We start from the raw sequence: 14,072 nt of genomic DNA, 5'->3' as shown, positions 1-14,072 counted from the left end.
ATCCCTCTTGTCTCTGGTGCTTGACTAGAAGAACCTTTCTAGCCATGGGAAGAAATCTTCAATATGAAACCCTCCAAGCAATGAGATACTTACCTTTAATAGTCTGTGAAACAAATTATTTCTTCTATCTCCTCTAAAGAATTTCACCAAAACCACTCTACATATTGCATGTCCTTTGTGAAGGTATAGAAGATCTTAAATATTTTATGATAGCCGAGGACCTTATCTAGAAAAAACTAGACAGAATGTACTATTTAGATCTCTTATCCTCGTATATGCATTCAAGACCTATCTAATATATACTCTATGTGAGACTAAACATGCCTACATCTATATAAAAGCATGTGCTAGTGTGTGTTTAATTCATTGGATATATGTTGGAAAAAACTTGATTATTTATACGAGGTCAAAAGAATCTAAATAATATTTTTTGATTAGTTTTTTTTTTTTTTTTTGATGATGCCCCAAGGTTGTTATAAAATATATCAAAGAAAACCTGGTTCATGGCTCTTATAGACTAAGACCATTATGACGCAAGCCCATATGAGGCCATCGAATCATGCTTGGTGAGTTCATATACCCTTCCATAAGTCCTAGCTCCGTGTAGTAGCCTTGCTCATGGTTCATGGTTTGTTGAGTATACTTGAGTGGTTTGAAGGCACCTTCACCACTTGTAATTCTTTTTGTTGGGACATCATAGCCTCATTGTTATAAAAGTATAAAGGAGTTCAAACTAGCATGGTCATCGATGGGCAAGCCTTCTCCATATTCATTGGATAGAATGTGGGGTTTCATTGGGGTGAGACACACCAAAGCAGCATTCCTTATATATTTCTAGTCTCATATCATTTGAATACTAGGAGATCATAGATCTTATTAAGGATAAATAAATAAAAATAATATCTTCCAACTAGTGTTTTAGGTAATGTGATATAAAAGCTGAATAATGAGATTAGAGATAAGAAAGCCCAATCATATTTTTGATAAGGCAATTTATTTTATCTTTTTAAGGAAATTTTTTGATAAATTAAATTAATCTTTAATTAAGAAAGTTAGTCAACAAACTACCAATGTAGCCTTTAGTTGACAGGCACTCTTTTTTTTTTTTTTTAATTTTTTCTCCTATCTTTACCGCATTGAAGATTGGATATAACTTTGGACCAAAACACAAAATCTATTTCCATAAGCTTGCATTATGAAAACAAAGTAGTCATTATTAGTTATTATTACAAGAACTAATACTTATTCTTAGTGGAACTGGTCATCACTCATGGATCCACGTAGTAGCCACGTGGTTTTGCAACCAGGTGAAGCCTTTTTTTCATTGGGTTTGTGATGCCAGGAGCTTCAATCATATCTAGATCCTCTTTTACCATGCCATGAGGCAACTCCCAGTCAAAACATTGCACCAAATTTGCTAGTGCAAGCTCCACTGTAGAAATCGCAAAGTTCATACCAGGGCAAATTCGCCGACCAGATCCAAATGGAATGAATTGGAAGTCATTCCCCTTGAAATCAATTTGATTACCCATGAATCTCTCAGGTCGGAATTCTTCTGGTGCCTCCCAAACTTTTGGATCTCTACCAATGCCCCAACCATTCACAATTACTCTTGTCCTTCTAGGAATTTCGTAGCCCTTTAGGCGACAATCATCCATGGATTCTCTTGGAAGCAATAATGGAGCAGGAGGATGCAATCGTAGAACTTCCTTTATCACAGCTTTTAAATAGCTCAGCTCACTTAAATCCTCCTCTCTGACCAAGCCTTTTCCTGTAGCGATGCCTCGAACCTCATCTTGCAACTTCTCCATCGCCTGCGAGTTTCGAATAAGCTCTGCCATGGCCCATTCCAAGACTATGTAAGACGTATCGGTTCCAGCACCAAACATATCCTGATAAGAAAGAAATTAATGAGTAAAAGAATGAATTGAAGCTTATACAAATCATCGATGATCATCCACAATCAGACTATAAACATAACAATCAATTGATTTGATAAATAACATATACTATTTAGTATATGTTGGTGCGATAGTGATTTGCATATTGGTTTTTTAAAAAAATAATTAGTTGAATATTAGTTGGAAGAACAGTGCTTGTTACTAGAAAAATGTACAGAATAGTGATGACACCATATCGTTCATGAAGATATTCATTGAGGTTGATTTTTTTTTTTTAAATGATGGACATACTATTATAATATTATAAATATTTTTTTTATTAGAAATTTCTACCCGTTAGTTCTTAGAATCTAAATGGATGCGTCAACCTCGTTCTTCTAATATCTCATGAATTAGTTAATTTTAATATTATTTGAGTAAAATAATAGAAATATATTATAATATTTTATTAATAAATAAAAGGTAGAGGATAAAATCAACAGTAGAGAAAGCAAGGAAAAAAAAAGGGAGGGGGGGGCGGGCGGGGGGGGCAGGGAAAGTAGACAAAGGAGCAAAGACGAGAGACGGGATACTGTCAACTAATCCAAAAATAAATCTAATCACAAGATGCTGTCCCATCGAACAAACAAATTATCCCCACCGTAGTACATGTTTTCAAGTAAAGGTGTCAACTTTTGTTCTTCTGAACCTGACGTCAGAGGGCATCGTACCAACTATAGAATTTTAATAATGGTAGATTCTCTGACAAGGTCTTCAAGTTCGAGACCCAGCGGTGGAGTTTTTTTTCAGAATAATATAAAAAAAAATTTAAATATCAAAATAATTTAAAATCAAATTTATTTATCAAACTAATACAAAAAGAAAAAACGTCATTTTGAATGACGTTTTTTCCCCTTCCACGCCATCCTCCTTTTCCACGATGGCATCGTCCCTAAAAAAAAAAAAAAAAAAATGCCAATTGGAATGGCGTCTTTAAAAACGCCATTTTGAATGACATTTTTAAAAATACGTTTTCAAATTTTCTCACAAAAAAAAAAAATTTTTTTTTTTAAATTTGAAATTAATAAATAAATTAAAATTTTAATTTTGATTGAAATTTAAAATATAAAGATTTGAATTTGTAATTTATTAAAAAAATTAATTTAGATTTTTTATTTCAATTTTTTTTTAAAAGATGTCAAAAACAAATCTTAAGAAATAAAAAAAATGTTCATAGAAAATAAAAAAAAGAGAAAGAAATATGAAAGAAATAAAAATTTGAAATTTAATTGAAAAACATCATTCAAAATACTTGTCCTAAAAATTTTAAAAAAAAATTTAAAATTTAAAATTATTAAATAATTAAAAAAAATTATAATTTAAAATTTAAAAGAAATATAATTTTAAAGATTAATTGAAATAAAAATTATAATTTAAAATTATAAATTAGATTAGAAAAAATATATCATAAAAGAATAAAATTAAAATAAATTAATTATAATTTCTTTTTTAGGGTATTTTATAAATGTGACTTAAAAAAATTAAATTTGAATTAAATTTTGATAAAAAAAGAAATACATTAAAAAGTTAAAAAATGAGGAAAAGTTAAAAAGTTAAAAAGTTAAAATTTTTAAAAAGTCACAAAAAATTAGAATTATAAATTAAAATTAAAAAAAAATAAAATTTTAAAGATTACTTTGAAATAAAAATATTTTTTAAAAATATTTTATCAAACTAAAATTAATTTAATAAAAAAATTTTCAAATAAAATTTAAAAATCACCTAAAAAAATTTCATAAAAAAATAAAGAATTGAAAAAAAATAGAGATTCTAATTGTAATTGAAGAACAAAGTTTATAATTTTAATTTTAAGAAATAAAAATTAAAGTTATAATTGAAATTAAAAATAATATTTTAAATAACTAAATTAATTTAAACATTATTATTTAAAAAATATTTTAAATAAAAAAATCGGAAGAAAAAGTTAAATTTTAATTTGAATTAAATTTTGATCAAAAAATAAATATATTAAAAACTTAAAAAATGAGAAAAAATATGAAAAAAAAATTTGTAAATTGAACTTTAGAAAAAATAATATTTTTTTAACTAAAGAAAAAGAATACGTAATAGAATGCTAAAAAGATAAAAATGGAAAAAAACTGAAATTATAATTTCAAATGATAAATATTTTAAAATAAATTTAAAAAAAGTATCATAAAAAAAATAAAAAAGTAGTAATAAAATAAGAATTATAATTATAAATTTTAAAAAAATTTAATTTTAATTTAAATTAAAAATTATCATTTAAATTATTATTTTTATTATTTAATTAAATTTATTTATTAAAAGATTATAAATAGATAATTAAAGAAATTAAAAAAAAAAAGGAGAAAACGCCATAGAGAATGACGTTTTCCCCTCCCCAAATTCATTTTTCCCCTCCTTCCTTTTCCCTCTTCTCCTTCTTCCTTCTCCCTTCTCCCTTCTCGATCTTCTCCGGCGTCTGTCCGACGGCACGGCAGCACGGCGGTGAGGTCTCGGCGGCGGTGAGCTCTTCCCGCCTCTCTCTCCCTCTTCCTCTTTCTCTCTCCCTCTTCCCCTCTCTCTCTTTTTCTCTTAGTCATGCCGGCGTTGGGCCGCGCATCCCGGCGGTGGGCCGCGCGTCCCGGCGGCAGGCCGCGCGTCCCGACGGCGGATCCCGCATCCCGACGGTGGCCCCCGGCCCCCTCCTCTCTCTTCCTCTCTCTCTCTCTCTTCCTCTCTCTCCCTTCTCCTTGGCCGCCGGCCACAGACGGCCGGCGGCGGGCCGCGCGCCCCGACGGCGGGTCCCGCATCCCGACGGTGGCCCCCGGCCCCCTCCTCTCTCTCTTTCTCTCTCTCTCTCTTCCTCTCTCTCTCCCTTCTCCTTGGTCGCCGGCCACAGACGGCCGTCGGCGGGCCGCGCGTCCCGGCGGTGGGTCCCGCATCCCGATGGTGGCCCCCGACCCCCTCCTCTCTCTCTTCCTCTCTTTCTCTCTCTTCCTCTCTCTCTCCCTTCTCCTTGGCCGCCGGCCACAGACGGCCGACGGCGGGCCGCACGTCCCGACGGTGGGTCCCGCGTCCCGACGGTGGCCCCCGGCCCCCTCCTCTCTCTCTTCCTCTCTCTCTCTCTTCCTCTCTCTCTCCCTTCTCCTTGGCCGCCGGCCACAGACGGCCGGCGGCGGGCTGCGCGCCCTGGCGGCGGGTCCCGCATCCCGGCGGTGGCCCCCGGCCCCCTCCTCTCTCTCTCCCTTCTCCTTGGCCGCCGGCCACAGACGGCCGGCGGCGGGCCGCGCGTCCCGACGGCGGGTCCCGCATCCTGGCGGTGGCCCCCGGCCCCCTCCTCTCTCTCTCTCTCTCTCCCTCTCTCTCTCCCTTCTCCTTGGCCGTCGGCCACAGACGGCCGGCGGCGCACCGCGGGTCCCGACGGCGGGCCCCGCATCCCGGCGGTGGCCCCCGGCCCCCTCCTCTCTCTTCCCCTCTCTCTCTCCCTTCTCCTTGGCCGCCGGCCACAGACGGCCGGCGGCGGGCCCTGCGTCCCGGCGGCGGGCCCCGGGTCCCGACGGTGGGCCCCGACCCCCTTCTCTCTCTCTTCCTCTCTCTCTCTCTTCCTCTCTCTCTCCCTTCTCCTTGGCAGGCCACAGACGGCCGGCGACGGGCCCCGCACCCCGGCTGCGGTCCTCGACCCCCTCCTCTCCCGACGGTGGGCCCGCATCTCGACGGTGGGCCCCAGACGGTCGGTGGGGCCGCGTGCCCTGACGGCGGCCCGCGTGGCGATGGCCCCGATGCGATGGGCTGCGATGACGGTGGGGCCCACGGGTTCCGGTGCTCATTTTTTTTTATCTCATTAATTTTTTTTATTTTTATCTTTATCTAATTAGATTCAGTTGTATTTTAAATTTTTAAATATATTGCATTTCATGAAAACGTAGACCCGTCAATTGATCAATGTATAATATTCTACGTTATCTGTATAAAATATATATGAAATATATATTTTTATATGGATATCATAAAATACATACATTGGTCAATTGATTATCCAGTTTGGACAGTTTGGGAATTGTATTTAATTCTATAGATAATTACATTATTCGAATGATATGCGGAGGGTTCGAGAGAAATTTCGGACAGTATTTTTTTTTAGTTCTCCTCGTACATTTTGAGTCGTGTGGGGAGAACTAAGGAGAAATACTGCCGAAATTTCTTTCGATCCTTTTTGCATATCGTTTGATTAATGTAATTAATCTATAGAATTAATGTAATTTCCGAACGGGATAGGATCTATCTATAACTATTTGTTGATGATATGATGCATGTATCATGTAAATCTTTTGTAATGATAAAGTAATTAATAATATTAAATATTTTAATCTTGATTTTATTGTAGGTTTTTTTGAGAAAATGGTCGGTACTCGAGTTCGTGTTTTATTGTATTATGACGGCATGATACAGAATGATCAAATTGGTGTGCAGTATAGTCACCCAGCAAATCGGATGATTAGAATATCTTCATCATTATCACGTCAAGAATTATTGGATCATTTATACAGCAGTATTCCTGTAGATAAAGAAAAATATGAAATAAAATTGAAATGGAGATCTCCTAATCTGTCGGGACAGTTAATGCAGAGTAAATATATCTTGGTTCCAATTGATGACGATGATGATGTCGAAGAAATGCTGACCTTTCCTTTGAAATATTCAGAATGTCGATTTTTAGAATTATATATTGAAAAAGAAGATGTAACAAGCTTTGGATATCATAGTCGGTTTTTAACTCAAGCGGATAATAATGTTGGGCCTTCCTCACCTTTCGTAACTCCTATGATACAAACCGATAGAAATGAGGCCGGTTTTGCAGAACAACATTCCACTACTGTCGGTCCTAGCTGTCCAATTATTCCAAGTGCTGTGGTGACTTCTCCTGTGTCTTCTGCTATGGTGACTTCTCCTTTGGTACAAGTAGTGGTAAGTGCGGGAGACGACACTCATATAGGAAATGATGATTGGGTAGTCGGTGGAATAAATTCTGATAGTCTGGGTTTTGAGTCAGATGAAAATGAAGATGAAGACAGTTGGATGGATGAGGACAGTAGCAGTAATGATGATGATGATGAAGATGAGAATGATGATGAAGATGTTCAAGCTAATATTAATGTGGAAGAATCTCAATCTCGTTTGCACGAACCTCCATAATATTTTAATGATATAAATTTAGATGATGGTGGTTGTGTTAGTGCTGGTCGAAGATTGAATTCTGACAATCAATTTTGGGACTCTTCGATGACTGAATTTTCTAAAGGTTTAATGTTTGAGAGTAAAGATGATGTAAGGAGAGCTGTTGATCTTTATCACATTATGAAGCATCGGACATACAATGTAGTTCAGTCGCATTCGAAATTATGGTCCGTATGATGCGCATCATCAGATAATGTTCAGTATTGTAAGAAAAACTTCAGGTCCAAATACTACTGTCATTTCTTCAGAAGCGCTTAAAGCTGAGAACGAGTAACAAATTTACAAGGTAAATCTGATCAATGATAAGTGATACAGAGAACTTACCACTAAGAGCGCCTTGATATCTTCTTTTGTGAGGGCCAAGTCCACACCGGGATCCTTCTGAAGGGACAACAACACATCCACAAAGTCCTTCTCATGCGTCTCATCCTTCACTTGATCCGCGTGTTCCTTGATCACGTCGTCAAGAACACCACTCCATCTCTCAGCATTTCTCCTGGCCCTCGCGCACATCCCAAAGAACACGTCCATCCATTCCAACGAAGGGAAGTAGTCCCCCAAATGGAACCCTCCAGTCAGAACGGAATTCTCCCTTATCAATTCGCGAAACAGTTTGTTCCTCCCACCTTCTCTAAAGAATTTCCCTGACACAACTCTGCAGAGCATATCATTTGCGAAGGCATACAAGATCTCACTTACGTTCACAGGATCGGGTGTAATAGAAGCTCGAGAGATGTTCTTGATCATAAAGGCTACTTCTTCTTCCCTCGAGAGCCGAAAAGATTGCACCTTTTTATTGCTAAGGAGGTGGACGATGCAAAGCTTCCTTGCATGCCTCCAGTGCTCACCGTATGGTGCCAAGCCGATGTCCATGGCATCAAACATAAGGATCTTAGCAACCTTCATAGGAGGGCGGCTAGCAAAGATGTGATCATGAGTTCTCATGATCTCCCGGGCCATCTCGGCGGATGAAACGATGAGGGTGGGCACCTGGCCGAGATGGAGAAGCATGAGTGGTCCATGCTTCTCTGCCAGAGCTTGGAGTGACCGATGAGGGAGAGGACCCAACTGGTGGAGGTTTCCTATGAAAGGAAACTTTGGGGGTGATGGTGGTAGTCTGGCCTTCTTGGAAAAGGATTGTTTGAAGCTAAGAAGTAGCAGAAAGGGGAGGAAGAGCAAGAGAACTGTTGCGGCCAATCCCCTCGTCGCCTGATCGCCGGGAACGAGCGCCTGCAAAATAGGAAGTCCACACTGACCGGAGGCGGCTCCGACGGGGACCCTCCGATGGTCAAGTCAGAGAGGTGACTGGGCAACAGTGAAATGAAGACAGAGAGCTCAATCGAGAGAGAGAGAGAGGGGAGCGAGCCTGTGGTTTCGAAGTCGAGAAGTGGAGATGGGATCCCTTGCACTGTTGCCTTCCCCGATTTATATAGTGGAGCACGGTATGGCGTCGTCATTAATGGCGCGGACAATTGAGGAATTGTCAACTCACTGTAGACTGTCAGAGTCGCCGTAAAAGGGTCATATCACCGTGGGGTTGTCAAATCACTAGGGTTGACAATGCCCTAGGTGGGACAATGCCCCTAGGTGGCAGTGCCGCATGTTGCTGTCAGAGCTGACAAGCTCTAGCGGCTGTACGGCGATCGGAGGAGTCGACCGACCCTAGGTCGGTGGCCAGCTGAGTGGCGTCGGGTGGAGATTCGGGCCCCTCTATTGGTCGGCGAGTCTTACGTGAGTCGGCCATCAGACTTCTAGGTTCAGTCGGTCGGAAAAAGTATGCCCGACCGACACATCCTCAGCCGGTTATGGGCCGTTAATTGGCCGGTGATGGCGTCCGTCGGTCGGTCGGTCCCTCCGACCGTCGGTCGGTCGGTCGGTCCCTCCGGCCGTCGGTCGGTCGGTCGGTCGGTCCCTCCGGCCGTCGGTCGGTCCCTCTGACCGTCGGTCGGTCGGTCGGTCCCTCCGACCGTCGGTCGGTCGGTGGGGTATTCCCCAACAGTTGCCCCCCTCCACTCCTGAGTCGGACGGTGAGCTGGCCGATGCTTTTATTTGGGCAGCAACCCCGGGCGAAAAGGAGTGGATTCGTCGTATGCCAAATTCCGACTGTACCGTGGGTTGACACGACGTCAGGCGTCTCATGAATGCCAAGCGATTCGCTGGCGTCAGACGTCTAGTCGGTGTCAGATGTCACGTCGGCGTCAGGTGTCAGACGTCCCGTCTTGTCGTCGTCAGACGTCCCGTCTTGTCATCGTCAGACATCACGTCGGCGTCAGGAGGTCGGGTGCCGGATGATTCGGTGTCAGACGATCGGATATCCGGTGCCTTCTGGAGAACGCAGACTGTCGCGCAGCGTCGATTCTGGGAGCGCGGGGCGCTGTCAGGCGTCCCATCGGGAACGCGAATCACCGCGGGCGCTTTAATTCGGAACCACGGCCCCGTTTGCCATATGTCAGAGGTGGTTGGGCCGGCGCCCCTCGCATTAAATGAGGGCGGTGCGGCCGTCCCGAGATGGGCGCGCCGAATCATCCGGCCGAAGGAAGGGCCCGGAGGCCGCCACGTGTCGCACATCCGTGAGGCCTTGGTCGGCGCGGGGGCATCTCGGCCGTCGGATGGCCCTATATATATAGGACCATCCGGACCCAGGATCCCATTGTTGACATTTTCGCTGCAGAGACTCTGTCCGGGTGATTTCTCAGTCGTCGCCGGCAGTCGTCCTTCCTCCTGCTCCCAAAAGGGTCATTTTCGGTTCGTGGTCTTCCCTTCCTTCTTCCTCTTCTTCTTCTTCCTCTTCTCCTCCTTCTCTGCTTCTTGTTCGGTTCTGGAGTGATGGCCGGAAATCCATCTCGGGGAGCTCGGTCGGGAAATCCGACCGACGACTCCCGGTCGACTCCGGAAGTTGAGGTTTCCTCGCTTTCGGGGCTGAACGTTGATCGGCTTCGGGAGCAGTATCGCATCCCGGAGCAGTTTCAACTCTCCGCCCCAGGGGCCGGCGGTCGGGTTAACAACCCTCCGCCAGGCCAACTGGCGCTGTATGTCGAGGATCTTCACGCGGGTCTTCGGCTCCCGATTCCGGAGTTCGTCCGGAATCTGCTAAATTATTACGGACTTTGTCCAGCGCAATTGGCGTCGAACTCTGTCTGACTGATAATCAGCTTCGCGCTGTTGTGTCAGCTTTTGCCGACCAACCCTCGTATCTCGCTCTTCCGGGCATTCTTTGTGCTCCGACCCTACCCTAAGGCCCGAGGGTGGTGGCTCTTCAACCCCCGGAAGGGTCTTTCCTTCATCACTGGTCTTCCATCGTCCATCCATGGGTGGAAGAACCAGTTTTTCTTTGTATCATCTCCATCTCCTTGGGGCTTCCCTTCCCACTGGGGCATGCCCCGAACCGAAGCAAATGACAACAGCCGGGTGGAGGCGGACGATCGGGAGGACTTCCACCGACTTAAAGACATGTTGGTCCCAAAGCAGAGGGAGCTTGTTACCGAACAAGCTCTCTATGATGCCGGCCTGAGCTTGGTCCCCCGACTAGGTATCGCCCGATCCCCCGGTCCTCTTTTCATTCGGCCCTTTGTCCGGCTCTTTGATTAACATATCTGTCGGTATCGCAGGGACACCTCCAAGGATGCGGCCAACCGACGTCGAGATTCGATAGTTTGCAGCAAGGAAGAGGCCGGCATCGGGGGCAGGACCTTCGCGTCCTCCGAAGAAGCCCACTCCAGCGGTGCCGACCGTCGAAGCGTCGGCGATCGATCAATCGGAGCCGGTGATAGCGCTCGCGGCTCTGGCAGCGCACCCAGAGGAGAGGCCGGTGGAAGAAGCGGCCGAAGGGACATCGGCGGCTTCGCCGGCAGCGGTGGAGCCGGATGACGTTCGGGAAACTGAACATCATCCGGCGGCGTCTGTGGCTGCTACGGGGGGTGCCGGTTCAACCTCGAGCATCCCCTCGCTGCCGGTTTCGTCGGTCGGGGCTGCCGATCGAGGGAAGTCCCCGATGGACCCCGCGGACGACACGAGGTCGGGGAGTCGCACTGTGCCGCCCAGCGCACAGTTTCTCGAAGGGGCGTCGGCGTTGGCCGATCACAACCTGGCGAGGAGGCTGTGCCAGGGAATCCTCCTCCCGGCCGACGTGGAGGCGTTAAGGTCTCGACAAGTGACCGAGATGTTGTCTTCGTTCTACTCGACCATGGTCGAGGTAAGTCCTGTTTCGCCTCCTTTTTCCTTAGTGTATTCGTCACTTTGTTTTTCTGACGAAACACTTGCGTCGGCAGCTGATCTACACCATGTCGGAGCTTGAAGCCGGATACCGGAGGTTCGGGAACGTCCGGGCGGCTTGGAAGGAAAGGTCGGCGGCGGTCGAAGCCGACCGGGCAATGTTGGTCGACCACCTAAAGTAGTCGGCCGACCGAGAGGCCAAGTTGGTGGACGAAGTCTTCCGGCTCGGGTCCGAGCTAAGGTCGGCCAAAAAAGAAGCCAAACGCAAGGGCCGGACCGTGCATCGTCTGCGGCGCGAGCGGGATGGCGTCGCCGCCGAACTCGAAGGCGAGCGCGAGCAGCTTCGGGTCAGCCTGGAGAAGCTCACCAAAGCCGAGGAGGATCTGTCAATCGCCCAGGCCGATGCTGACATAGCGAAGGCAAAAGCAGAGTCGGCAAAGGACTCGCTCGGCCGGGCGGAAGAAGAAGCAAGGTCGGCGAAGGAGTCGGCAAGCCGGGCGGTGGACGACTTCCGTGCCACCGACCAGTACCGGGAGGAGATGCTGGAGTCGGGCTTCGTGTCGTACCGGGTGGGGTACGAGGACGGTCGGAATGCGGTCCAGGCCCTGTACCCGGAGCTGGACCTCAGCAGTATCATCCCGTCGGGGGCTGAGGAACAAGCCACCGAGGAGATGGCCGACCAGCCATCGGGAGGCATCGCCGTGGTGGAGGAAGCCGTCCCGGAGCAAGTGGCGCCGACTGCCAGCCCCCTACCGACCGATGGTCCTGCTTCGGTGGTCGACCCAGTGTCGATCGTGGTCGATACACCGGTTATCCCCGATCTTCCGTCGGTCGAGGAGATCGACTCGGAAGGATGATCGCGGCCTTGCCGACTTTGGTTTCTTTTGTCTTTTCTTTTTTTAGAACACTTGTAATCGGGCTTCGGCCCGACTTTGTAAACTCTTTTGACTTTGAATGAGATCAGTTTGTAAACTTAACTTTTCCCTCTGTCTGTTTTCCTTTCCTTCATGAGTTGTGGAATGCATCCGAACACATGAGTTGCCAAGTTATATAGGTCGGTTAGGACGTTCGGCAACCCACGCCGCCACGAAGGTAGGCTAAGTCCCGACTTTCAATCGGCCTTTGATAGTCAAGGTCGTCAGTCGGGCGCGTCCGCTGAGTCGGGAGCCGACCGACCGTGGTAAAGGTTCGGTAGTCGGGTCCCCTCTGACGTGTTCAGTCGAATGTCGTCCGGTGCATTCAGTCGAGGGAGCACCGATAAGTCGGACCCCGATACCCTCGTGTCGGATATCCGTACTGCGCCTCGAGATATACGGTGGTAAGCCGAATATCTTTCGACCGACCGTAGCCCGGTCGGTGAATCATGAATGCGACTGAGGTCGCATTGTGCGATAAACGGTGGCAAGCCGAATATCTTTCGACCGGCTGTAGCTCGGTCGGGAGTCGCGACATCGGTCGTGTAGGCATTTCGCCTTTCTTTGGTCGGGGCTTGACCGGCGTGTCAGCCGATGGTCTGGCCCGAAAGTTCGACCGTAGAAGGAGTGTCAACTCCTGTTAAAATGGATGCATCGGCCCTCGTAAGAGTTCGATGTGTCGTCGAAGGTCGAAGGAGTGTAACTCGCGTCCATATGGATGCATCGATCCTCGTAAGAGTCCGATGTGCCGTCGAAGGTCGAAGGAGTGTAACTCCCGTCTATATGGATGCATTGGTCCTTGTAAGAGTCCGATGTGCCGTCGAAGGTCGAAGGAGTGTAACTCCCGTCCATATGGATGCATCGGTCTTTGTAAGAGTCCGATGTGCCATCGAAGGTCGAAGGAGTGTAACTCCCGTCCATATGGATGCATCGGTCCTTGTAAGAGTCCGATGCGTTACCGACGATAGGGTCGTCGGTTTCAGGCGGATACCAAGTCCGAGTCGGCATATCGGGGCTTGAGCTTGGTGAGCGTCGATCGTTAGTCGAAGAGTTAAAACTCCGAGATTTCAAACCGGATTTGTATTCCGACTGGACAAGCACAAAGTTCATTGGTAGTACAATTTCAGGTTGTCGGCGTTCCAAGTTCGGGGAATGGGTTTCCCTTCAAGGGTCTCCAGTCGGTAGGCTCTCAGACCATAGGTGTCTGCTACCTTGTAGGGCCCTTCCCAGTTTGGAGCCAACTTTCCTTGGTCCAGGGGCTTCGAGACCTCTACCTTTCTCAGGACCAAATCACCAGGCTTGAAAAATTTTGGTCTGACCCTGGCATTGTAATACCGAGCTACCTTCTGTCGGTACGAAGCCATACGAATTTGAGCCTCGTTTCGCAGTTCGGGGAGGAGGTCTAGGTCGGCCCTCCGGCAATCGGAGTTGTCCGGCTCTTGATACCACTCGACCCTTGAAGACGGCAGTCCAATCTCGAGCGGGATCATTGCCTCCGTTCCATAGGCCAAGCTGAAAGGCGACTCCCCGGTCGGAACGCGGGGGGTCGTTCGGTAAGCCCACAGGACGGAGCCTAGCTCGTCGATCCAGAGGCCTTTGGCTTCATTTAGTCGGGTCTTGAGTCCGTGGAGTAAGGTCCGGTTGGTCACCTCGACTTCGCCGTTGGACTGTGGGTGCCCGACTGAAGTCAGTCGGTGCGTGATGTGGAACCTTGCACAGAAATCCCGAAAGTCTTGGTTGTCGAATTGCTACCCATTGTCGGTGATGATAGTATGCGGCAACCCAAACCTGAAGATGATGGATTTTT

At 46.4% G+C, this 14,072-nt stretch overlaps 1 protein-coding gene across 1 annotated transcript in view; it reads right to left on the bottom strand.

The window, feature by feature from the left end:
• Positions 1–1,170: 1,170 nt before the first annotated feature.
• LOC140850886 (cytochrome P450 71A1-like) overlaps positions 1,171–14,072 on the bottom strand; it is a 28,791-nt gene continuing 15,889 nt past the window's right edge. Inside the window, exons 2-3 of the mRNA XM_073251586.1 lie at positions 7,464–8,369; positions 1,171–1,892 (exon numbers count right to left, since the gene is read on the bottom strand). Coding sequence (XP_073107687.1) covers positions 1,269–1,892; positions 7,464–8,369 — 1,530 coding nt within the window. The 3' untranslated portion in view covers positions 1,171–1,268. The remainder of the gene's footprint in view (positions 1,893–7,463; positions 8,370–14,072) is intronic.

This window comes from Elaeis guineensis, chromosome 1 (genome assembly GCF_000442705.2).
Source record: "Elaeis guineensis isolate ETL-2024a chromosome 1, EG11, whole genome shotgun sequence".
NCBI classification, from domain to species: Eukaryota; Viridiplantae; Streptophyta; class Magnoliopsida; order Arecales; family Arecaceae; genus Elaeis; species Elaeis guineensis.
This window is presented reverse-complemented; position numbering and strand designations above follow the sequence as displayed.